Source organism: Vavraia culicis (assembly GCF_000192795.1).
Source record: "Vavraia culicis subsp. floridensis unplaced genomic scaffold supercont1.2, whole genome shotgun sequence".
Lineage (NCBI taxonomy): Eukaryota > Fungi > Microsporidia > Pleistophoridae > Vavraia > Vavraia culicis.
Genome location: NW_007360605.1, coordinates 101252 through 126584, shown reverse-complemented (window position 1 = coordinate 126584; position 25333 = coordinate 101252). Strand labels below are relative to the sequence as shown.

The 25333-nt window shown below is 40.2% G+C and overlaps 13 protein-coding genes across 13 annotated transcripts; 5 read left to right on the top strand and 8 right to left on the bottom strand.

Moving 5' to 3' along the window:
* Window positions 1-2: 2 nt before the first annotated feature.
* VCUG_00174 (uncharacterized protein) lies at window positions 3-568 on the bottom strand (the record flags this gene model as incomplete). The annotated part of the gene is made up of 1 exon (XM_008075004.1): window positions 3-568. A coding segment is annotated over exon 1 (363 nt), but the record flags the coding sequence as incomplete, so codon positions are not given.
* Window positions 423-930, top strand: VCUG_00173 (uncharacterized protein; the record flags this gene model as incomplete). The annotated part of the gene is made up of 1 exon (XM_008075003.1): window positions 423-930. One exon carries the CDS (start codon window positions 423-425, stop codon window positions 894-896), a length of 474 nt encoding a protein of 157 aa, XP_008073194.1. The 3' UTR covers window positions 897-930.
* Window positions 931-2553: 1623 nt separating this feature from the next.
* Window positions 2554-2972, top strand: VCUG_00172 (uncharacterized protein; the record flags this gene model as incomplete). Its single annotated transcript, XM_008075002.1, has 1 exon — window positions 2554-2972. A coding segment is annotated over one exon (279 nt), but the record flags the coding sequence as incomplete, so codon positions are not given.
* On the bottom strand, window positions 2824-5790 carry VCUG_00171 (uncharacterized protein; the record flags this gene model as incomplete). Its single annotated transcript, XM_008075001.1, has 1 exon — window positions 2824-5790. One exon carries the CDS (start codon window positions 5788-5790, stop codon window positions 3637-3639), a length of 2154 nt encoding a protein of 717 aa, XP_008073192.1. The 3' UTR covers window positions 2824-3636.
* A 1556-nt stretch (window positions 5791-7346) lies between these two features.
* VCUG_00170 (glycerol-3-phosphate dehydrogenase (NAD(+))) lies at window positions 7347-8938 on the top strand. Its single transcript, XM_008075000.1, has one exon. The coding sequence runs from the start codon at window positions 7403-7405 to the stop codon at window positions 8438-8440; it is 1038 nt and encodes a 345-aa protein (XP_008073191.1). The 5' UTR covers window positions 7347-7402; the 3' UTR covers window positions 8441-8938.
* Window positions 8939-9431: 493 nt separating this feature from the next.
* On the top strand, window positions 9432-10946 carry VCUG_00169 (uncharacterized protein; the record flags this gene model as incomplete). Its single annotated transcript, XM_008074999.1, has 1 exon — window positions 9432-10946. One exon carries the CDS (start codon window positions 9432-9434, stop codon window positions 10944-10946), a length of 1515 nt encoding a protein of 504 aa, XP_008073190.1.
* Window positions 10947-11461: 515 nt separating this feature from the next.
* On the bottom strand, window positions 11462-12149 carry VCUG_00168 (uncharacterized protein; the record flags this gene model as incomplete). Its single annotated transcript, XM_008074998.1, has 1 exon — window positions 11462-12149. The coding sequence occupies one exon, from the start codon at window positions 12147-12149 to the stop codon at window positions 11469-11471; it is 681 nt and encodes a 226-aa protein (XP_008073189.1). The 3' UTR covers window positions 11462-11468.
* A 4184-nt stretch (window positions 12150-16333) lies between these two features.
* VCUG_00167 (uncharacterized protein) lies at window positions 16334-17019 on the bottom strand. The gene has a single exon (XM_008074997.1). It carries the CDS (start codon window positions 17001-17003, stop codon window positions 16581-16583), a length of 423 nt encoding a protein of 140 aa, XP_008073188.1. The 5' UTR covers window positions 17004-17019; the 3' UTR covers window positions 16334-16580.
* A 1364-nt stretch (window positions 17020-18383) lies between these two features.
* On the top strand, window positions 18384-18791 carry VCUG_00166 (uncharacterized protein; the record flags this gene model as incomplete). The annotated part of the gene is made up of 1 exon (XM_008074996.1): window positions 18384-18791. One exon carries the CDS (start codon window positions 18384-18386, stop codon window positions 18789-18791), a length of 408 nt encoding a protein of 135 aa, XP_008073187.1.
* Window positions 18792-19412: 621 nt separating this feature from the next.
* VCUG_00165 (thymidylate synthase) lies at window positions 19413-20545 on the bottom strand (the record flags this gene model as incomplete). The annotated part of the gene is made up of 1 exon (XM_008074995.1): window positions 19413-20545. Exon 1 carries the CDS (start codon window positions 20463-20465, stop codon window positions 19413-19415), a length of 1053 nt encoding a protein of 350 aa, XP_008073186.1. The 5' UTR covers window positions 20466-20545.
* Window positions 20546-21357: 812 nt separating this feature from the next.
* On the bottom strand, window positions 21358-22777 carry VCUG_00164 (uncharacterized protein; the record flags this gene model as incomplete). Its single annotated transcript, XM_008074994.1, has 1 exon — window positions 21358-22777. One exon carries the CDS (start codon window positions 22775-22777, stop codon window positions 21704-21706), a length of 1074 nt encoding a protein of 357 aa, XP_008073185.1. The 3' UTR covers window positions 21358-21703.
* Window positions 22778-23066: 289 nt separating this feature from the next.
* VCUG_00163 (uncharacterized protein) lies at window positions 23067-23369 on the bottom strand (the record flags this gene model as incomplete). The annotated part of the gene is made up of 1 exon (XM_008074993.1): window positions 23067-23369. One exon carries the CDS (start codon window positions 23367-23369, stop codon window positions 23067-23069), a length of 303 nt encoding a protein of 100 aa, XP_008073184.1.
* A 58-nt stretch (window positions 23370-23427) lies between these two features.
* Window positions 23428-24363, bottom strand: VCUG_00162 (CMGC/CDK/CRK7 protein kinase; the record flags this gene model as incomplete). Its single annotated transcript, XM_008074992.1, has 1 exon — window positions 23428-24363. The coding sequence occupies one exon, from the start codon at window positions 24361-24363 to the stop codon at window positions 23428-23430; it is 936 nt and encodes a 311-aa protein (XP_008073183.1).
* Window positions 24364-25333: the final 970 nt, after the last annotated feature.

Here is a 25333-nt window from a genome sequence, read left to right as displayed (position 1 = left end):
GAAAGAAGAGGAGCAATCTGCTTCAGAACCACTGAAAGAAGAAGAGCAATCTGCTTCAGAACCACTGAAAGAAGAAGAGAAGACTGCTTCACAACCACCGAAAGAAGAAGAGAAGACTGCTTCAGAACCACCGAAAGAAGAAGGAGAGCAATCTGCTTCAGAACCACTGAAAGAAGAAGAGAAGACTGCTTCACAACCATCGGAAGAAGGAGAGCAGTCTGGTTCAGAACCACCGAAAGAAGAAGAGCAATCTGCTTCAGAACCACTGAAAGAAGAAGAGAAGACTGTTTCACAACCACCGAAAGAAGAAGAGAAGACTGCTTCACAACCACCGAAAGAAGAAGAGAAGACTGCTTCACAACCATCGGAAGAAGGAGAGCAGTCTGGTTCAGAAATATCGTTATCACCGACAGGAAAACCTAATGACTTACTATCACCAAAAAGAAGAAGGCAGTCTCGTTCATCATTATGGGAAGAAGAAGAAGAAGAGAAGGCTACTTCACAACCACCGGAAAAAGGAGAAAAGTCTAGTTCACAACCACCGGAAAAAGGAGAAAAGTCTAGTTCACAATCACCGGAAGGAGAAGAAAAGTCTAGTTCACAATCACCAGAAGGAGAAGAAAAGTCTAGTTCACAATCACCGGAAGGAGAAGAAAAGTCTAGTTCACAACCACCGGAAGGAGAAGAAAAGTCTAGTTCACAATCACCAGAAGGAGAAGAAAAGTCTAGTTCACAATCACCAGAAGGAGAAGAAAAGTCTAGTTCACAATCACCAGAAGGAGAAGAAAAGTCTAGTTCACAATCACCAGAAGGAGAAGAAAAGTCTAGTTCACAACCACCAGAAGGAGGAAAGCAGGGTGAAACAGGTTCCTCAGAAAAAGAAGCTGTCCAAATGAAATCACAATAGAGTGTTCTAAATAAAAGATCATGACAATAAATTGTATTTTTTCTTTACACATGCTTAGAGGTGCTATATTATTGCTTGTATACGCGGATGCAACAATAAATATTTTTTACGCATCTACACCGTATTTTATTGTGAGCAGCTGTTCCTGCGCATCAAATCATGAGCAAAGATGTCCCTGTGCGCTCATAAATAAGCGTTTCATCAACAAAAAGCCGTTTTCGTTCGTGTAGCATGTATTTCACGTGCTGGTAATTCTGAATGTTATTAAGCCGTTACTTTTTAAAATGAAGCGCAGCACATCGTTTAACTCTCACATTCTGAACTGAACTCCAATAGGTATTAACCCACAAATGTGCAAACAGTATATTTAAAAATTATTGAGTACTACCAGCCCAGCTATGGTAATTCCCAGGTAGTAAATGATTTAGCAAGTCAAACGAAAAAAAATAACAACGGTAAATGTAGTCATTGTTATGGCTTTATAACTACATATGATTCGAAAAGACGTAAATATGTAATTAGTTAGGGCTTTTAGCACGCAAAAAGTACGCGGACACGTACTATGAACATGTGGTTCCGTTGAGAGCCATCAACAAGCTTCGCAAAATGCATGCTCTCAATTTTTTGGCCATCATCATTTGGCGAAACAAAGGCAAAAGAGACGAAAAAGCAGATTGACAGTCCATCAATCTGTAACAAGAAAATATGTAACAAACAAAAAAAGGCAAAAACAAATAAAAAAAATCTTCAAATGTTGATTTCCAACTACAAGTTGGCAATGGAGCAAGAAAAACTGAAGATTGAAAAAAATAAAAATAAACTAAATACCAATGGTTTGGTAAACAACCAAAACCAAGGTGATACAAAAAGTGGTTTACACAACCATAAGAACAGCATCACCTTCATGGGTGAGTGCAGTGACAAATCTCATCACGATGATGAGTCATCAGATGATCGTCTTGCCGGTGGCGATGGATCTGATGAGAGTACTGATAGCAACGGCTATTATGTACAAAGTGAAACAGCCAAGCACTATGCTGGCGAGCTCAACCAGATCTGTGCAAATTGTACGGCAATACACTTTAAAGACGAGACACACCGTAGACGCATGTATAAGAGCTGCTGTCACTTCGGCAAGCTGGCCTACACACCACGAGATAGCTATCCAGAGTATCTCAGATCGCTGTTCATCGATACAGCAAGCAGCAATCATAAAAACTTCAAGGCAAACATACGATCGTACAACAGTGCCCTGTCGTTTGCGTCAATGGGTGCAAATGTGGAGCAATTCACACGAGGAATGTACTTCTTCAAGGTGCATGGTCAGGTCTATCACAACACATACAACATAAACCCGCTTGAGAACACTAATAGGAGGTACTCACAGTTGTATGTGATTAATACAAACGATGCCACAGATCTGAGATCGAGAAACCCTGCAAATGAGAAGTGTGACAAAGCAATACTACACAATCTTGACAGGACAATAAGAGAAGTCAACCCGTATGCAGAATCCTGCTGAGGTTGAGAGAAGTGCAGTACGTGAAGGAAACATGCTGATGGTATATGTGGTGTTCAACAAGAACATTCATCGCGACATGAACAGGTACGATGTTCCTACAACGGGCGAGATTACGATGATATTCAGCGAGACACAGCTGCCATTCATACTCAAGAGAAGACAGTTTCTGGCTCTTCTTTCGTTTGCGATGACAATCCACAAGTCACAGGGTCAGTCATTTGACAAGGTAGGTGTTTATCTGCACAGCCCAGTCCTTGTGCATGGTCAGTTGTACGTAGCTCTGTCGAGAGTGCGCTATGCAAACGGTCTAAGGGTGTATGTTGCTGACAATGGAGACCAAGGAAAGCATGAGAATGATAAAGTATACACAAGAAATGTTGTGTATAATGAGCTACTGGAATGAAAGTGATTTATTGATTTTGTGACCACAGAACAGTTAGTAGAAAGGAATGACCTGATGTTACAGTTGTATTCGAAAGCGCTATTTTGGTATACTACCCATTCATCATCCATTTGGAAAGACAGGATATCGCAGCAAGTATTCTATAAAACATGAATTATACCTCATGGACAGCAATCACAGCTGGTTGCTCCACCATATTTCCAATAATGTGCTTATTATTCAGGTTAGAATAAGTGGAGCATATGTACACCGTATTAAATTTTATGTTGGGCCATATAAATACGTAGCAGTACATTACTTCGCGTGCTTTTGATTCAAGATTCGTTTATTTACCTATCCCATATTAGGAGTGTGATTATGGTCAAAAAATCGATTGACAGAGAAATCCCGTACTTGTGGTAAAATATAAAATACAGCCAAAGAACCTGATACCGTACAATGGTGGTGTGTTTGAAGAAACCATTTGATAAAACAATCGAGGTTATCTCTGTTATGCATAGAACGATGTTCATTGAGCCATGTAATGGTCTCGTGAACACATGGAGTGGGAGATTGCAGTAAATTATATTTGATTAGGTAATTCTACGATGATACAAATATCATTATCAAAATGTAAGTCGATCCGTTGGCTTGCATCAGAGTCAAATCGGAACGGGTCACTCACTATCCAGCAACGATACTTTGCAATAATGACTGAGCTCCGAGAACAAAATTAAAGCTTGAACTTAATGAAATCACACGCATCTCTACCAGCAAATAATCGCTGCCAATACGGTTCAAGATGTCTCGCACATTATTAAACATTTATTTTTTTACGAAAAATTCATTAGGCAGATCATCCAGCTCATTTTCATCGCAATTTTTTTTCAATTTCACATCGTTACTATTGCTTTCTTCAATTCCTTTATCACCAAGCCGTTCTTTCAGCTCCAAATCAAATCCGCTACCATCCTTGTACACCAGTGACTCACCGTCATCATACACCGTGTCAGAAACGTTGTCAAAGTTGTTTGGGTCACTTATACTTCGTTCTTTTACAGAATCATCATGTGTTGACACATGAGGGCTGCTGTTACTCTTGATAATCGTGTACTCCTGAGTTTCCTCCAAATCAATGTCATCAAAATCAGAATCAGGGTTAAACGCATCTCGAATATCGTGGGGTCTCTTCGGCTTGAGTTCCTGCGGTTCTTCCAATATTTCATCATTTTTTAAGTTACTTCCATCGCTGGCTCCCCCATCGACCACGTCTTCGACTTGCAGTTCCTTCTTACCCTCATCATTATTTTCTTTCTTCGTACTTTTACCGTTTTCAGGCTCATTTTCAATGCTTTGTTTTTTCATATCATTCTCATCTTGTTTTCGACCTTTCTTCTGCCTGACATCCTCAATCTCTTCTCGTTCTTCCAATTTTTGCAACTCCTCAGCTTTTGCATTTTTTTCTCTCTCCAAATCATCTTCTCTCTTTTGTTCTTCCAACCTCTTTTGTTCTTCTGCATTAATCCTTTCTGCTTTTTTCATCTCTTCTCTTTTCTTCTGTTTTTTCAACTTTCTTAACTCCTCGGTTTTTGTCTTTTTTTCTTTTTCTAATTCTTCTTTTCGCTGCTGTTCTCCCAATCGTTTAACTTCTTCTGCCCTAATTCTTTCTGCTCTTCTCAAACCTTCCATTCGCTTCTGCTCGTCCAACTTCCTCAACTCTTCGGTTTTTTCTCGCTTCACTTTTTCCAGCTCTTCCTTTCTACGTTGCTCTTCTTCCCTTCTTCGTATTTCTTCTTTTTTACGTTGCTCTTCTTCCTTCTTCTTCTCATTCAATTCTTCTTCCCTTCTTCGTATTTCTTCTTTTTTACGTTGTTCTTCTTCCTTTTTTCGTATTTCTTCCAATTTTCTGTACTTTTCTTCCTTCTTCTTCTCATTCAATTCTTCTTCCCGTTTCTGCTCCTCCCTTCTTTTTATTTCCTTTTCGCGCTCTTCTTTGGCTTTACGAACCTGTTCCAATTTTCTCAATGCCTCACTTTTCTCCATGTTCGCTTGCTCCACCCCATCTACCCTTTGTTCTTTCTCCATTTTCTCATGATCTTTCGATTGCTCAACTCCATCCGCAACTTTCATATTTTCAATTTTTTCAAGTACACAATCCTTCTTCTCTCCCAAAGCCACTCCACCCACATCATTCCCTGTATTTTGACCGCTTACCTTTTCTATCTCGTTCAAAGTACTTTTTATAGTATCTTCTTCCTGCTTTCCACTATCATCCTTTTTGCGATCAGCCACACTTTTTTCATCTTGTATCTTTCTCTCTTTTTTATTCTCCTCTTTCTTTTTCTCCAAAATCTTGCGGTACTCCCCATCATCAAATACGAACTTAATCGGCTCATCGCTCTCAAAAATTTTGTACAGCAAACCCGTACCAAACGTTGCACCCATCAAATTTTCAGGGTCATTGTTCAAAAAAACCGCAACTTTTCGTATCGTATTCGTTTCCTTGTTAAAAACGAACAGCACGCACTCTTTACCCTTAAATTCGTACAACTTGTATCCAAAAGCATCCTCGTTAGGAATGTACACCCCCTCGATTCCGATCACATAATCCTCGAAAGCTTGCAGACTTGCTCTGTGAGCGGGAGAGTCTTCATCCACCTCGATTACACATAGTGTGGGGCAGTAAGGCTCGCCCTTGTGCACCTTGACATTGATGCCTAGGCTCTCGCCCTCCACACACTTCTCCAAGCACAGGTCCATAATCTTCTTTGTGCATAGATCCAACACCTGCAGCCTTATTTGGTGCTGTTTCCACTTGGTAAACTCCTTCTTTACGTCTTCTGAACTGCCTACCGGCTTGTCGTTCACAAGGGTGATCGTGTGTATGAAAGGTAGCAAATTCAGTTTGTGTGCGCGTGAGCCCTCGGTTACTTTGGTGATTTGCAGGGTCACGGATTCGTCGGTGATTGTCTGTCCCATCTCTGAGGGGTACCGCTTTTTAGTAATAAATTGTTTTATTATTTTGGCAGTAGATGCAGATGAGTGAAGATAGCACCGTGATTGGCACAATATTAGCGTATTATCTGATAAATTTATGTATGAAATACGGTATGGCGTGCTAATATTCTACTACCGGATTTAAACATGTTTTACGGATAAAACAACGAGTAGCCTGTTGTAAAAATAGACAAGCGATCTTTTGTGCTGTCTTATGTTTGTTTGTGTTCTATGTATCCGTGATAAGCGATAATTCGTTGTTAAAATCGCTCATCAAAGCATTTAATCCGCACAAATGTCAAAGGAGTCTACACGTACTTTGATACGCTCAATATTTTTATGATAAAACACGAATCACAAGTTGTGCGGCTGCGTACCAGGGAAAAGACCTGCTTCATAGACTAATGCGCTTGTGAGCAGGTACAAATAAATATGGTTATCTGAAACGAAAGTTCCTGTGGCAAATGAGTGATCTTGATCACATAATACATACAACGAATCGCTTTAACTGTTGCATTCCAAGAAAATGCTTTTATCTGCACAAGTTTTGTTTACTAACAGTGAACCTGTGACCGTGGTTGGTCCCAGCAGACCAGAAAAGTGTCTTGTTGAGGTGTTGTATGAGATGAGTAAACGGCCGTTAGTAGAGAATTGCGCGGACTTTGCACACTAAAATGCAGCATTTTAAGCAAATAGAAAATCAAACGCGTGAGCACAACCTATGGCACAACAAATGCACCGCGGTAAAATATTTGTCTGCTAATCATGAAGTGATAGAGCGCACTTCTAAATAAATACACGATCTGTCGATGAGAGCAAGGGAAACAGGTACCAAAGTTTTGTATGCTACCTTTGGATTATCAGGTATTGCCAAAATGTTCAAGTGCAAGCAAACATAAGATCATACATCAAATAATGGTTCATATTTGGATCGTACAAAGATCGGCTAGGATGTCTAAGCACACTCATTGAACTACGTACATTAACACTTACTCTCATTTCTGTACCTATCCGTAACATTATTAGGAAATGTTATAAAAAAGTTCACATGCAGATCGTGAAATGCCCGGTACGAGATCTTAGAATTTATTACGGTTTAAATCATTGTGAACGACTGAAGAACAGCAGGATTTATTGTAAAATTGAACAAACCGTGTGCCAAACGACACTTCCATTAGCAAATACAGATAAGACCTGACAGCATTTTCCATAAAACCACGTGTTGAAAGCATTCATTACAGCTGTTGTATGGCGGTAGCTCTCATACAAAGCATCGTCATTCGTGTGCGCTCAAATGTCCGCTCTATGCTTTGTATAAAACGGTATTTTACGTGCTGGCATGTTCGATCTAAGGGTCTATTTCAATGTAAGGTGACCCGATCAAACTATTTACCGTCCAACTTATTGCTTAGTGCGTACTGTCATCGTATTGAGTTGTACAGCTGATATTTAACAGCAAAATGGTGTGCTGCAATAAGACAGGACCTAAAATGCACACTATAGGTGCTATATTCACACACAGCACTTAAAATGAATATTTTGTGTTGTTAGTTAATTAATCTTGGTATTTAAGCAAAACAAATGACGACCCCCAATGAAATTGCATCGAGTTGGTATCGTGGGATCGGGCAGCTTCGGCACAGCCATTGCAAACGTTCTTGCGCGAGGCGCGCTGAAGAAGGCCGCGTTTGATGACACGGTGAAAGTATGGATTTTTGACGAAAGTGTGGATGTAGATGGAAATGCGGTGATGCTCAGCGAATACATCAAAGAGAAAAAGGAAAATGTAAAATATTTACCAAATGTAGAATTACCTGAAAATCTTTTGTTCATCAAGGATCTGAAAAAGGTTGCGGACACAAGCGATATTTTGATCTTCGTTGTTCCTCATCAGTTCATCGAAAGGATTGTGCAGCAGTTAAGAAACATGAGTCTGAAGCGAAAGATTGCGTGTTCGTTGATGAAGGGAACGCTCTTCTCGGAGGAAACCTCTGAACTCGTTCTCATCTCAAATTATATTGAACGAGAACTTGGTTGGTCATGTTCAGTCGCAATGGGTGCAAACATCGCCACAGAAATGCATCGAAGCGTGTGCGAAATGACAATAGGGTCCAAAGAGGATGGCGATGTGCTGAAACGGCTCTTCGACACTCCGCAGATAAAGACCACGGTTGTCAAGGATAAAGCATCGGTAGAGATGTATGGAGCACTGAAGAACATTGTAGCCATAGGCTATGGAATGGCATACGGCCTTAATCTATCCATTAACACGCAGGTAAGCATAATGAGGTGGGGAATGCTTGAGATGATGCGATTTGTGAGGATTATCGATGCAAGTGCTGATTTTGGTACAATTTTGGAGTCGTGTGGTGTAGCGGATCTCATGGTTAGCTGTATCACGGGGAGAAACGCGAAGTGTGGGGAGAGGATGGCCAGGGAAAATCTAACTATAGAAGAGATAGAGAAGGATATGGGTGGTCAGAAGCTGCAGGGGACATTGTGCGTGTATGAGGTGATGATGTATCTGAGGAAGAAAAATATGGAGGATGACTTTCCTGTGTTCCGTACTATTTACAATATTTGCTACGGTAAAGCGAAATGTAACGAAATTTTGAGCGTTTTTAACGAATAAATGTTTGTATGGTATTCGTATGATGCGGCGTTGAGAGGCAACGAACTTTTATAGCACGAAAAAGCGTGAAATAGCTGTGCTGAAGGAGTATGGCCTTAATCTAGCGGTTTAAAACAGGCAACCTCTCTATCTTGGAATAGAATACTCTCAGGTAGGAGTATATTACAATTCGTGGATAGTTTAGATCGTGGCTGTACATCCACTTTATCATTTTATGGCCATTGATAAGATAAATCGGATTGAATGCTTCTTTTTGGGTTTAAACTGGGATAAAAGTATGTTGTGCACTGATTACAACCAATTCATACCAAATATGAGCGCGTTGTGATTATTTTTTTGCCATGAAACACACCTTTAATACACTGTTCTGTAGCACAAATCATAATTAATACGTAAATGAGGTACAATTGTGGTAAAATACCCGCTTTACATCAACCATAAGTAAATCATCTTCAATCGAAAACAATATTTTGAGCATCGGTACAAGAAGCATTCTGTGTGGTAAACAATCCAATAAATTTACCTTTCGTAATTTTTTAGCAATGCGGATCAGGTCCATTCAACGTAATCGTTTGTTACCAGCGCTTAATTAACCGTTCACACAAAGAAAATCTATTAACGATCAAAATCAGTACCAATATAAATATAATGCGGCCGAAAACCATAGCAGCTACGTATTTGTGATCACCGAGGATACTGCTTGTTACAATTTCTCTATTCTCAATTTTAGTTGTTTCCAAATCGTTGGCATTTCCATACAAAACACAGATACATGAAGTCTACACATAAAATTGCAAAATTATCAGATCAAGGATTTTTGATCAAATTACAAAAACGTTATATTGGCATCAAGCAGTGGATAATGAATGCGCAGGCACGTCAAGAAATTATAGATATGAGCATATCTGTTGCATATACGTGATGTGTGTGCGCTAATAATTTGCTCTCAACCAATACACCAGTCAGAAAACTCATCACCAGGCTTGGGATCATGTTTCATTTCCTTGCAAAACGTTTCGAAATGCTATTCAAAACAATACGGTACGCAATGATAATGAGCGTAAATGCCGAGTCAGTTCCTATATTTACCATGACAACAACATACATATCATTTGTTCTTCTGATCCTGTTCGGGTATTTTCGCGACATCGTAGGAATGCTGTTTCTTACGAAGGGATATAGGCATCTGATGCGTAAGGGCGACCTACAGCCGATTTACACCACTTTTGAGAGCTTTTTTATTCGAAGATTGTACACACGGATAAGAGATTGCTGGAATAGACCGATAACCGGAGTTCCTGGCAGAATCATACAGGTACTGGAGAGAAAATCGTATGACAACAACCAGACGTTTATCCTGACTGGCAAAAAAATACCACTGCTGAACCTGAGCTCGTATAATTATCTCGGCTTTGGTACGAATAAAATGGAGGTGATAAAGAACGATCTTGCCACAGCAGATTTATTTCCAATAAACTATCCCGGCACAGTTTCAGACATCGGAACACACCCCATCAACAGAAACTTGGAAAAGCACATCGCACGTTTTCTAAGAAAGGAAGACTGCATCGTTTTTCCCATGGGATTCGGCACAAATTCGTGCAATATTCCGATCATCAGTGACGAAAATACGTTGATACTCAGTGACGAGCTGAACCACAATAGTATAATCTATGGCTCCAAAATGTCTCAGGGATGTATACGAACCTTTGCGCACAATGACATGGACAATTTGGATAAACTCTTGCGCTTCTACATTTCACAGGGACATCCAGATACTAAGAAAGCATGGAACAAGATCATTGTGATTGCGGAGGGACTTTATTCGATGGAAGGAACAGTTCTCTCGTTGAAGAAGCTGATAATGTTGCGCAGAAAGTATAAATTTTATCTTTTCATCGATGAGGCTCACTCGATCGGTGCAATGGGTGCAACAGGCCGGGGTGTCGCTGAGTACTGCAACGTGCCATTCGACGAGATCGATATTTTCATGGGAACGTTTACGAAAAGCTTCGGGGCCGCGGGCGGTTACATCGCAGCAGACAAAAAGGTTATCAACTTTTTGCGTAATTACAGTGATTTTTCACTTTATGGCGAGCAGTTATCACCAGTGGTGGCGCAGCACATCCTAACAAGTTTTAAAGTTATGAACGGTCCGTTTGGAAATGTGCTCAGGAGGCGACTTAGAGACAACATAACGATGCTGAGGAAGGGTTTGATAGCAAAAGGCTTCGTTGTTTTTGGTGAAGAGGAGTCACCGATCATTCCACTGTTGATATATAATCCGGGAAAAATGTTTGAGTTCTCAAGGATGTGCATGCAAAGGGGGTTGGCAGTCGTTGTCGTGGGGTATCCTGCAACACCAGTAATCTCCAATAGAGCCAGGTTTTGTGTGTCGTCCATACACACAGAAGAGGACATCAAGTGTGTATTAAAGGTTATTGAGGAGGTGGGCGAATTACTTGGTATAAACGTGCTCAAGAAACGTAGGTTCTTCTTTTTCTGACCGATGAACTAATAAATATTGATCGTTGTAGAGTAATTTTGTTCTGAACTGCGGTAAGGAGCCAAAAAAGATTTAATCTGTGCTGTATAGGTGGCATGGAACACGAGTCAGGTATCGTGCACTAAAAAAGCAATGCTTCATCATCTGCTGCAATAAAATATTCTAGGCCCGGTCCCTTTATCGTTATGTGTGTGATGATCAAAGGTCTTGGTGATTCATAGGAGTTCATTTATTTTTTAAGTACGTCCTTGCCGATGAACATGACCATGATGGAAATAAAAAAGCAATAAAATGAAGCATCCGGAAAACTCAAAAGTTAGAAAAATGATATAAATGGATACAGCAATCAGTGCCAGCACAAACATACAGGCGATCCGTGACAGTTGAACGGTGTAGCTGTCCATTTTAGTAACGCTTGTCAAATCCCGAAGATGCAAATTAAACGTGCTACTAGGGAGTGAAGTGCACGAGAACCGTCAAGTGCTGGAATAAAAAAATAATTAATTTATTGAAGTGATGCATTCAGCGTTGAAGAGACTTTCTGAAAACAAAGTAAAATACCACAAGACTGAGAAAACCAAGAATGCCTGCAAAAATAATCTTAGACTTTTCCATCAGCATCTTCACCACCCTAATGCTCCTCATTATGTCCTCAATATCGTTTTTATTCTCGTAATGGGGCAGTTTGTTATTAAAATTGATGGCCCTGCTGTACGTCAGGTTGTTGACATTGAGGTTCTCTAGAATGGTCGAGCCATACACCTTCAGGCTCGTCAGGGTAAATAGCGAATGTTTTCCCTGAAAGTTTAGGACATCGATCCGCAATATGCTGGTGAACACATCATTTTTGACGTAGAACAGCTGTTGCCCTCTCGTGAACCTGCAGCTGAATGAGCCCAAACTCACCCAACTCCCATCAATATAGGTAGACAACTTAATTTGACGAGGAAAAGAACTCAGATATTCTTTGTTTTGCAGTTCTACGCAGTTAATCTTGACCTCATTGCATAGTTTCACTATGATATAAGTCGGTGCACATTCGCCAATCGCATAATGGTCGCTATTGGGTGTAAGAATGGCATCGGGACGATCCAGATTTTTGCTTGTGTACACGATGAATGCCCCACACAGCGAGGAAGCATAATTACAACCACGTGTACATTCCGTTAGCGAGAATAGAAAAAGAATCACTTTTACGATCATAGGGGTGGAGATATGGTAGAAATTTTGTATGACCTGCGTTTGCAGTCGGGTATGTTACTGGCTGCCAAAGGCAGCTTGGTTAACTAAATTCGCTAGTCAGTACCTCAGAAACGGTGCGGTTTGCTTTTTCAACACCATCAGGTCGAATGGACAGATTAACGGCAAAAGGATGGGATGGACTGGTAACATGGGTCTTAATACATGTACTTGTGCCAGATACTCGCAATATACACCCGTAATTACATCCTTGCTATGCTCTTAGTGTTTATATCGTCTAGAAAGCGTAATAAAGTTCTATAACTGCCAATTTTATTTTTAGCACTCCATAGTTCTGAAAATTATGTTTTGTGCCCTGAACTTAGCACGGCACGAAAACTTTTTCTTGTGAAATGAAAAAAAGCCAAATTCAAGATCTGCTCGTAGCAATAATTGATTCTAGCGGACCAGAAAAGCGCATTTGTTGCTATTTTTTTGGTAAAGTGGTGAATGAACCAACAAATATATTTTGCAACATAAATGAAAGTTACTCTATTTTTCACGCATAACACGATCGGTTCCCTCATAAAGATTGAACCAATGGTGCTCTCATACAAAAAGTACGCTGCCATACTTTTGAGGATGCCATTAGCTTAGTCTCTGATCAATGGTCACCATGAATGAACAGCCAAAAATACCGCAAGTGGTCATTTCTGCGCCAAACGTGTGTGTGAAACGAAGTGCTCAGATGTGTATTGTTATGATTGTGCCGGGCTCGCAGTTTATCAAGAACACAACATAACGACTCACTCTAAAATTCTGTGATGTAGTGGAATTGAGGTTTAAAAAAAGTATTACAACAAATTACATATTTTTCTTGAATAAAGTGCTGAAACACAAGTACAAGGCTATGTTATGAACAGTAGGTTGTCCTGTACACGTAAATTTGTGCACAAGTTACAGTTTTTAACACGTTCATTAGAGCACAAACAGCTTTCTTAACGTGGTGGAATCAATTCTTGCACCAAAAATGCCCTTCTCATGTACTTTTTTCTCTCTTTATTGCACTATAAGTTACAAATCAATGTTTTCATAATTGTCAAAGGAAGCGAACAAACACAGATAAAACATTCTTACACGTTTTTCTTCCCAGTGTTCTCTGCTAAAATACATAAAAGTACTTTTCTAGTAAAAGGAAATGCAAATAAAATATTTTTGCAAACTATGCACATTTACTGCCACACACAACACTGTCCAGGCCAACACACTTTCTATCCACTCAAAATACTTCACACTCAATGCATTGCCACAATTATTGTTTTAGGATAAATCACACATTACCATGCATGACACCACTAAAGTACACATAAGGAAATATTTCAACGTGTTTGCTACAATATGCCATAGTTTTTCCTTGCCCATCATTTAAGTGCGTGACCGCTCCACAAGGAACCAGCTTTTATCCTTTCCACATGGAATTGAGAACACCAATAGTTTTCAGATCAATTTGCTTGGTTGTTTCGTGCCAACAAATGTGTGTGTATACTGATTGCATGGTACTGATGCCCAGCACACGCACGCTGACACCGTGATTTACTGCGTTCAGGTTACAAACATGATTATTTGGTGGTCTAATCTATAAATGGTGCGGTTTAGACTGTCTTGAGAACGTACAATTGAATAAAGCCATTTTACGATCATTTCTTGCCTTGAAAACATGTTCATTTTTGAGAGCCTTATATAGTAAATGGAGGTGCACACAGCCATGGCATACCAATTATTTGATTTTCGTGCCGCTCATTTTCTATTGTGGGAGATAAAAATCTATGAACTTGTATAAATCAATTATTTACCTGTTCTATTTCCCTTATATGCACTTTTCCTCCTAAATATCGTTAAAGAGAGTATTTAGTGTTAATACGAGCAGATGATAATTCTGGTACCAAAAAACTGCGCAAATATTTTTCTGCATTGTTATGAAGCGCGTTTTTGGCTGGCAGGCGTAGCACTGCTATTTCAACAAGCGCCTGCATGATGCTTAAACCCGGTTGCAGCCCCGCATGTATAAAACACGGGCAAGAACACACCAAAAGGTGCGCAAAATCTAATTTAGCGAATAGGGCGGTGAACGAAGCGAGGAGGCTAAAAATAGAAAATGAGGAGTGAACAGACAGGAACACCGGTACGCAGTACCAACACCACAGAGTTCTTCTGAATGACTTTAATGGATTAGATCATTGCACACATACATATACCGGTGATTAAGGCACCGCAAAGAGCAAACATTGAGCTCGCATCACCATTCGTCTTGCTGCTCGACTTCTCCTTATCACTAGACTTAGTCTCATTCTTAGTGTCAGTTGCATTATCACCGTTACCACCATCCTCCTCTTCTTCCCTCTTGGTAGTGTTACTTGCCGTGAGCACAAATGCCACGAATGCAAAGATAACGAACAAGTTCTTCAGAATTTTATGCATAGGGGAAAGGGAAGGCGCGCTTTTATATTTTCTGATATCAAAATAAAGTCATAATTTTGTTGATTTGATAAATTAAGAAAAATTAGAAAGTTTATGACAAATGATAATCTATCAGAACGAATGGCAAGTGATAAAATGGTGATCACGACTTGTTTGTTGATGAGCGCATTCGTTGCGCTACTCGTTAGTTGGTGAGCTGTCAACATGATAGGTAAGAGCGGCACAAATGGTGGGAGAAATGTCTTAGTTCCGCAGTAGAACATGAAACGAAGAGTTTTTAATGCAAATTACGGCATGGTAGGGAGGAGCAGGGCAGCGTAAAATGCTCAATACACGCGTGCGGTGAGTAACCGCTTGGTACGGCGAAGTACCGTACGGTACACCGGTGTGCTTTTAGTTGGTAGGTACAAACAAACTCATTGGCAATCTTTTAAAAGCCTTAACATGGCCGTGATTGGTGTACCTGAGTGCTTGGTAAATGCGTAGCAAATAGTTTAACTCGCCAACAATACGAATTTATCATTTCATGTAATCATTTTAAGGAATGGTCCAATGGTAGGCTTTGCCTGCTATCGCTGTCTCGTTTGCACCATTGTATTTGATTTAGAACTTTTGGTTGGCTGCCCGTGGACCACCGTCTTGCTGCCATCCAAAAGAACGATTTTCCTTATCATCCTTGGCAATCACGCCCTTCCGTACGGTCATCACCGATCAGGTAATGACAATACCTCGAGATATCCGGCACGAATTAGAACACGCAATAAAAAATTTAATAAAACCATAATCACCGGAAAAAGTGCTCGCAATTAATTGTGAGGTAATTAAAACGCAGCCATCAATCACATCGAATAATTACGACAGCTCAACGGAGAATGACTCTTTGTTAGAGCATGCGGAACGGTTGCAAAGCTGACTAGTGCTGTCTAAATGCTGCTCGATAACGGTTTGCAATACTCACACTGCTAATATCGCATTGCCAATCACTCCACATGTCTACGCATTTACTTGGTGTCTTGCAGAGCTACTCCAAATTTATACCGCTTTATCACGTCATTACCATCACTGATTGATGGCTCGGCACTTCACCCGACAGTTTAACATTCTTAATTAATTATGTGCGGTGCACGCCTCATCGGTATTTTAGTTCTTTTGCCGGGTCGGCCGGTGATTGTAAGTTGAACGGTAGTGCGCATTGTACGAGTGTTGTAGCCTTAATGGTTGGAGTTGCGTAGCGGTGGTGCGATGCAAAGGTTTTTGTTCCTCACTGGCAGAAAGTTGGAATTGAGATTTACAACGTGCCAAATAAAATTAATTGTTACGGCATAGCTGTGCTGTGGACACCTTTTAATCGTGTTAGCACGCTTGTACCGTACTGCGTTGTGGTTTGCGGTACAAACACGTACTAAGGAAGTACACGGCTAGGTTTATACAATGAACGGCTGTATCTCCCTTTATGACCGCAAACAACATTTGGCACAAAAATTTACGCTCTGCGGTAAACATAGCACCCGTTACGTGTGTTCACGAGCGTAAACAGCGGATAGTATGGCACGATCAGTTCTTGTGCTGAGCAATACCGGATTAAAACATCATATTATGTGTGAATGATGGACTTGAAGCACGTTTTGACCGTGCTATTCTCAGAGTTAAAATAAATTTACTATTACTTCAATTTGTGACTGCGCTATTCCACTAGGTCTACACCAGAATATATGAAAATAATTTATTTAGGCACCGCGATACGAGCACAACATTAGCAATTCCTCTCTCATACAAGAATTTTGCTCTGCATCCATACGCTTTTTAACCTATGATCACGGGAATTAAATCGATACCTGCAAATGGTATCAATGCCATGGTAGAGCACTGAACCATGATAAACACGACATAAATCATTTCATCACTTGGCACACAGCTTAACGACTCGATCACACCAGCATTTATCGTAGCATCCCCTTTCACCTCCATACAACCAAATCACTTGCTGATGTCACTGCGTTTTATAAATTTAACCAATTCATTTGCCTTAAAATCATCGCCACTCAAACCCTCGAACCCCACAATTCCATCCACACACTTCCCATCCCTGAAGAATCCTAGGAATGGCAGCGTTCTAATTTGCAAATACTCACACACATCCTCAAACAACTGCGCCTCAGCCCTGTAAAACTTTATATCACCTACGATATCAGCGGCTTCTGCAAGTTTCTTGTCCATTATTTGGCAACGAGCGAATTCAGGATTATGAAAGTGTATGATACAACGCTGAGTTGTTATGGTGTTGAGAAGTGACTGGCGAGAAGTGATGGATGGAATTGGAATTCCCTTTTTCAGTTCTGACAAGCGTTTTTGTTTGTAATGGCTAAGTACCTGGTCGTCTACGTCTGAATCGATCAGCATCCGTTTCTAGGGGCTAAGAATTACGGAGCGTAAAAATGTAGCAATAGAGCAACTCCGGTTTTGATGTGCAAATTTTATACTGAACAGGTCTACGATCTTTGATAGCGTGCAATTATTATCGTGTGAACGGTACTGAACAGCGCTTTTCCACGTGATGTGATCAGTGCATCACTAAACTACCTATGATAAAGCAACTGCACCAATCACAGCCTTTTTACGAGTGGTCCATTCTTTCCGTACTATTTCATTCATTTTATACGTATTGCAATGTTTTGCACGTTCGCAGAATACGCCTTGACCATGGAAAACAAGTACATAATACGATGTTCCTTACAAAATTTTCGTTATCTTAACCATTTCACGGTACTATCGTGTGTTAATAATGAGTTTGTAAGTTTAAGAGGTACATTAACGTTCAGCTAATGTCCTTTTCATCACTGCCGAACGGCGAAAACAATAATTAAAAGATGCAACCATTTTTTGCTAACTACCCGTTTAATCATCAACCAAAGTGCGATAAACCACAACAGCAGCAGCTCACATCCTTACTTACCCGTAGTGTGCCGGTGCATTATTTGCTACAAATTATCATTCCGCTCCACACACAGCACCAACCAAAGAGACAACCTGCCGGGATTAACCATCTTAATAACAATCTTCACAAAAATACCGGTAATAATCACGAATTACAAAAAGTACCGGCCTATTCACAGCAAGTTTATGTCTTCTCACACAGTCGACTCCATTAAAATAATTTATTGGTTATCCCTGTCCACCCTGCTCATTCACATCCAGTCCCAGTCTCTCCTTGATCCTTTTAACCCTGCCATAGCAGCTTTTCTCTTCGAACACGGATGCCAACCTACTCACATTGTGTGTGCCCACATAACCATTCACATGTCTTGTTTTTTTATCATTTTTGCTCTCCTCCCGCTTGTTTATTCCCTCTATGATGTTCTGCACGTTCTTCTTATCTGCCATGATTTACTGCTCGTTTTTTCCTTTATAAAAAGTCATTTTGATAAATGGCTATCACAAAATAGCTGATGAATGTGCAATGATCATTTGCTGCAGATAAACAGATTGGTCATGTTTTGTGCTTGTAAACCGTGTGGTGCCGGCTGTATGACCAGCTTGTCTCCATGTGCGGGTGTCCGGTGGTACAAGACCCTGTCATGTTTTGCAATGATAAGCCAAAGGTTCGGAATGAGCAGCGTATTCAACGCCATTGTTTCATAAAGTGATATTGATATTTGTAGAATGGCTGATATACCACGGCATAAACATGGTGACTGCGTGCTGACGTACCTATGCCCAGCAATACCAGAATGCCCTGGTGCACACTCCCGTACATTTTAATAAAACTGCTGTACTCCATTGATGAACAAATATTTGCAACGATCTCACATGCGGTATATCGAGCATGTTTTGTTTTTTTCATTCTTGCTAAACAAATCAACCAAGCCAATGAACCGAATTTGTATTGACAGCATGGCTCACAGATTTAAACAAATAGCTTGTTGCTTTAACTACCAGCTCAACTCTCTCTTCAACCAATGCTCTGCTTTAAATGCTTGTATGAACAGCATTAAAAAACATTTAATGCTGTTCATTTGTATAAAATGCTTTTTACAAAGCGGATGCTACAAGCGGAGTATTTGTGAACAGGATGCGAAGTGTTACGCTTATGCAGAGAATATGAGCAGGACACGAACCAAACATTCTACTCAGAGTCTATTCGTCTCGGTCATACCGCAGTTGGTGTGTTTACTCAACCGACCCGTATAATTGATCTGACTGGTTCATGGACGAACCATGCAGCTGCCGTTCAAAGTCTACAGCTGTTTCTAAGTTTAGAACCATTCTCCTGTCACAAAAATAAACATTGAGCTGTCAAATATTGCATTTCTTATCGGAGAACATAAATTTGACCACTTTGGTCACACATCCCTCAGTTTTGAATGGGGCGTACAAAACGGACAATGCTACCGTGAAACAAAGGGAAAATGTTTCCTAAAAGGTGTTTTTTATTTTTGAAGGGAGTCGACCCGCAAGACTATGCAACAAATAAACAATTTTTGGCTGTAAAACACTACACAAGTCTTTTTGTCTGCCTATTGTAAAAAAGAAGTGATCATCTAGGCGTGTTGAGTTCATTGCCATTTTTGAATGCGGTAAACAGGGTTAACTCACAATTATTGCACGTAAGACAGCATTAACGATCTTTGAATGCGGTAAACAGGGTTAACTCACAATTATTGCACGTAAGATAGCATTAACGATCTGTAAAAGCTGATTCAGCAGTTTTTTGAATGAAGCATATTTGAGAAGGTAAATCGATTCACTTTGAGGTGGCAACTCGTATTTGATCCTAAGAACAATCAAAGATGAAGGAGCAGAACATTTTAATTATACGGCCATTTTCATTGTTATTTTTTCATAGTGTCTGTATCCCTCCAGTTCAAAGTCTTCATACTCGAAGTCCTCAATTCTCTCGATCTTCCTCTTTGGTCGAATGTAAAGCTTTGGAAACTCGTACGGCTCTCGCTTCAGCTGCGTTTTAAGCGCATCCACATGGTTCGAATAGACATGTGCATCACCAATGACGTGCACAAACTCTCCCAGCTCATACCCAGTCATGTAGCCGATCATTGCAGCCAGAATGGAATACGATGCAATGTTGAACGGCACTCCCAGGCCCATATCACCCGACCGCTGGTACAATATGAGTGTTATTTTGTCGTTCAGAATCACGATGTGGTACATAGTGTGGCACGGTGGAAGTGCCATTTCTTTAATGCAAAGGGGATTCCATGCAGAAACAATAAGTCGCCGACTGTTCTTGTCGCGTTTTATCTCATCAATTATGTTTTGCAGCTGGTCGATGCCCTGTCCATCGTAGTTATCGGAGGATGTTTTGTATGGTGCACCGAAATGTCGCCACTGGAAGCCGTAGATAGGTCCTAAGTCACCGGCTGGTCTGTTTATACCGTATTGTTTGAAGAACTCATCGGTTGAATTGGCGTTCCATATGTTCACATTCTGGCTGGTCAATATTTTGTTGTCAGTTTGTGCCTTTACGAAGAATAAAAGCTCCTTCAAAATCAGATCGTAGGCCGTTTTTTTCGTCGTGAGTAAGGGAAACGCATTATTCTCCAGGGAGAATCGTAGAACTTGGCCTGTCAGTGAAATAGTGCCCGTGCCGGTTCTATCCTCCTTTCTGATGCCGTGGGCAATCACATGTTCAATTAAATTCAAATATGCCTTTTCTTCTACGTTTCCTTGCTTTGCCTTGCTTTTTCTGCTGTCATTACAATCAATCGCATCCGATCCGCTCTTATTCACACGCTCAGTCCCATTTTTTTTGTTGTCGTGTCTCGCAATGTCCAGTCCATCGTCTCCCATTTCGTTCCTGCAACGCGAGCAAATATTTGTGTTGTTCTCATTTTCGTGCTTCTCCATGACCCGTGGGGATAAACTTCCTATTTATAGATTCCGTTGTTACCTCCACACTTCATCTCCCACTGATGCGAGCACGAGATCTATCAAATGGCGATAAAATAATTAAATACGACAAACAAGACGCTTGTACAAACATATTTATGATCAGAAATATGTGCAGGTTAATTATGACGGTTTATTTTGTTATTCCGCGTTCAGTCACTGCACACCTCTTCAAGCTGTGCTATCGTACCAGTCAATACGAAATGTAATACACCAGTTTATACAGATAGTGCTACGTGCCCATTGTTGACAACACTGTGCCTATCTCTGCGTCTTTTTTGATCGATTATTTCTGTTTTGTGTCTGTTTAAAATTTTCAAATTGTTTTTTCCCTCTTTTATCCCTGTGTATGTCTTGTTTATAACTTACTATTTTTGTTAATTATCTTTTTAATAGCACAAAGTACTTTTATGGCACAGTAGGTGTTGATGACGAAAAATATGAAAATGAGCAACTTGTAGCGGCAATAATGAAGGAAAATACAAAGCAGATTTTGCGGCAATAATGACGAAAGTATGAAAATGAATGGTTCGTTGCTCGTTGAGCCGTTATATCTTAAATTATTTCTAAATTGTACTTCAAATATAGCACATAATATTTTCTTTTACTTTGTCCCACTAAGATCGCTAAAATATGCCCTTATATGAATAATTGGCACTTTTTTTGTTCTGTAAAGCAAAATATCTCCTTTAGGTACTTATTGCTGGTGATGGCCGCTCTTGTTCATCTGGTGCTAAAACCGGTAGTAATTGCGGATTCTCGGTGCAAAATATTGAAAATACTCTTTTGAGGGATTGAAGTGCGGAGCTACCGTTTGATATACACACAAACATCGCGATTAATTTTTTTATGGACAGTTATCCGTGATTTGATAGTTGCTGTCAACTACCATCTATCTTTACCTTTGAGGACAAAAACACGTTTATTTACCTCTCATATCATGTTGACGAAGGCATTCTTGATCTTATGAAAAATTTTTACCAATCGAACAATTACTCGCTGCAAAGCGCTAATACCTACTGAGCTACCAGCTTCAAAAAAATTTGAAGCTCAGAACCTTTCTATCCATAGTGTCACATACAGATGGACAGTTCCTTGTCATCACACAAGACATGAAAGCTTCTGCGTGCATATTGCATCACATTTCGGGATTGTACACGATAAATGTGGAGAATCTCTGAAGAGAAAGCTTTTTCTCACATATTTTCTTTGTAGTTGTATTTTAAAATGGCACCAATTCCACCAATATCATTCAGTTTCTTACCGCAGGCATGTCCATCGCTAACAATAACTACTTTTTTTGCTTTCCCAACCATCTCAACCATTTTCCTGATCCTTTCTCTCTCCTCCACATCATAAGAACAGTACAACCCGACTGTTACAATCATGGTCTCAATCGCTGAGAACTCGATGGCAGAAAGAACATCCTTGACGCCCAGCGCTATCAGATCATCGGCCTGCTCATACATTCTTAGGAACCGGTTTGCCGCCATAAGATCTTTGATGAATGGAATCGCTGTATTAGTCAAACTAGACAGAATGTTCTCGACCAGTGCCTTGAAAGGAAGTTTTTCGTGTTCCTTCGATATATTGATAGTGTGTGCGGGTATGTTGGTGCTGACCAACAGCGAAACATCGAAATTACAAACAATGTATTTCACCCGGTAGTTGTTTGTGATAGAACGGTGCGTATCACCGCTAGGTTTTTTGCCTCTGTGCCGTCTGCTCGCTTGCTTCATCTCCATTTTATCACATTCACCGTCCTTTTGTGCACCATTCGTGCACCTTTCTTTCATAAATTTTGTAAAATCCTTTTTTTTGTACGTCCCCTTGCACTCAACACCATACTCATCAACAACGCCAATCTCAAACCTTCCATTTCGCATGATAACCACCATAAAAACAACAATATCGCACACCAATCGATCAACCATCTGCCATAGATCGCTGCCCACTTCCAAACTAAAGCAATCATTCAGTCCGATATTCATGTTATGGTAAGAGCCCATCCGCACATTCTCAGCCTCTCTCGCAATCTGTCCTCTCACGCACAACGAGCTGTTTTCAAGGTCAATGGTTACGGTGCACACGCGAATCGTAAGATTTATGGATACGCGCTTTTTTTGGTCGTTGATTTCTACCTTGCGGGTGGTGGACATCGTAATTGTATGGGATGTGCACAGATTTTGGAAGAGAATATGGATGTCGGAGGGGTGAGTAGGCGTAATTCGGAGGGTGTTTGTTGCTTGGTTCAGCGAATTTATGATCATTTTGGTGGGTTAGGGTCAGAACGTAAAAAATGAATTTTATCACCCCTTGAACTTTGTGGACAGGTCTTTTGATTAGCGATACGTGATGTGATAAAACACTTTTATTGAATAATGTGTAGCGATGTGAGATGATACCTGGCAGCTGAGCGGAAAGACTGTCCTATACATCACAACAACTTTGGAGTTGAACCCCTCTTGATAGATGAACCTGTGAAGATGCCCAAAGTTCACATCCCATTGCTCCGAAAAGGTTGTATTAGCAGAAGATGTGTGAGAAGAACAAGATGTGTTAACTCATTGGAGGCAGGGCTGTTTCCTCTGCAGGTAAAACTGTGATTGGTGCAATTTTTAGACCAAAGTACGCCATTTGTGGTATTGATGAAGAAGTGGATGTGTAATGAAATGATAGTAACCGGTAGAATAACGAATAATCCTTTATGGCGGGCATTCTGAACATAACATGGGTCAGAGCCTGTCCACATGCACCCTCAAAATCGTTGTTTTTTGCTTGCAGATCAAATTTTATTCGTGCAGCGTGTCGTTTTATTCGCACCGTGCGTTTGATGATTTCGTGTTCTCTTATTTCATCCATTTATGTTGTCAAATAACTATCTTTGGTGTCTCTGCATCGGTACCCATGCAATGATCAATCACTTCTTGGTTTGTTCCCTATCTGTAAACCTTTTCCTTCCCTTTGCCTCTTGTTCATTAAAAAACTCACATTTCAATGCTTCCTCCGCGCTGAACCTTTCTTCCTCAAAATATCCCAACAAACCGCCTCCCAGTTCGTACAGTTTCCGACTCCGACCGGCAAAATACCCTCCAAGACGTGCCAATACACGCTTTATCCTTTTCAGCTGATCATCCACATTCCTTCCTTTCATCACGTTTGCATTCAATACCATTTCCATTAGTATGCAGCCTATTGACCAAATATCAATCTTATAGGAATAGCTCTCGCCTAGTAGTATCTCTGGTGCTCTGTACCATAGGGTAACAACGTTTGCTGTCAGGTTGTTCTCCACGGGGTTGTCATCAGCATTATTCTCATCGCTGAAGTAAACGGCATCGCTATCATTCATGTGCTTGCTCAGCCCAAAGTCTGCTATTTTAACGTTTAAATCACAATCTATGAGAATGTTACTTGTCTTAATATCCCTGTGCATGATGTTTCGGCTGTGCAAAAACCTTACACCTGTGAGTATTTGCCCGATAACTTTTCTGATTTCATGTTCCTCATATTTTTTAGACATTGTGAGCCGTAAGAGGTCGTTTTCAACGTAATCAAAAACCAGGAACACCGCTTTTCCGGGTAGTACTCCGTGGTCATTATCTACAACTGCTATATCCACTAACTTTATTATATTAGGATGTTCAACCATTTTCAGGATTTTTATTTCTCTGACGAGCATCACGGGCAGACCATCCTCTGCGTTCGTATTAAGAATTTTCTTGAGTGCATATTTTTGAGAGTTGAACTCTGACAGATACACAGCACCGTACGTTCCTTCACCGATTTTGCGTATCAGTTTGTAGGCGTATGGAAGACGTGGTTCCGTCTCAATTTCATCCTCAGAGGTTTCCATGGCAAGCCCTTAAGTTCGGTGTTTTTTATGAAATTGATGTGATGGCACAATGCGTGTTTTGTTCGTATAATGATTTGTGTGTTTGATCTTCTTTACCAGTGAGGAAGGTCATTTTATTTATTTATACTTGGTATGCAGGGTTAGAGTAGCCTGGCTATAATGATACAGAAACCATGCCAGGGATGTTTGCATTGGAAAAAAGCTTTTTCTATGTTGAATGGCCGTATTTAAAATGATTACAAGTATTATTTGGATGTTATTGATGGATGAAAAGATAAATAAACATGCTTTTGGTGAGAAAAAATAATGCCTAGCAATATCTTTTCCTACTATTGTCTTATTACTGAGATCTTTACTTCATAATACCAATATAAAGTGGATTGTTCTTCTTGAACAACACCAGTCGGAGTCATTTATTCAACTTCTTGTTTTGGGCTGATCCGCCCATATGTTACACCAGTGTGGTTATGTTTAGATACCGCGTTACCTATTCCAGGTATTTAAATGCTATAACAGGATACATAATTGAATGCATGTATCGATTTTACATGTTACAGAACCCATTTATTCAACCAAGCCGAAATTCGATCAATTCATACCTGCTCACCCTCATTCCATAATCTTTTCTACACCTAGGTGAAAGTTTTTGTGATCTCTCATTGCATAGTACATCACGTGGCAGGATATTAGTACAGATATCGAGAATAACGCGACTTTAAAACCAATTAAAGATGAACACTTACCATATACTGTATGTATCCTCGACACGAACGATGAATAAACTGACCAAGTGCAATTTGCAGTATAATAAATTGAAAAATACGAGGCCAATACAAAATATTCTCAAATTTGAGCTTTCTACAACCGAAGAAGCCCGTATGAATATCGTACTCCCAGCTATGATAGCCATAGATATTTGATTGGCCCTAAGTAAGCACACATATGTAAACTCTTGTCCGTTGAATATCAC

Coding starts and splice junctions, on each gene's coding strand:
- VCUG_00170 (XM_008075000.1), top strand. CDS start 7,403: ATGAAATTGCATCGAGTTGGTATCGTGGGATCGGGCAGCTTCGGCACA.
- VCUG_00167 (XM_008074997.1), bottom strand. CDS start 17,003: ATGCTGATCGATTCAGACGTAGACGACCAGGTACTTAGCCATTACAAA.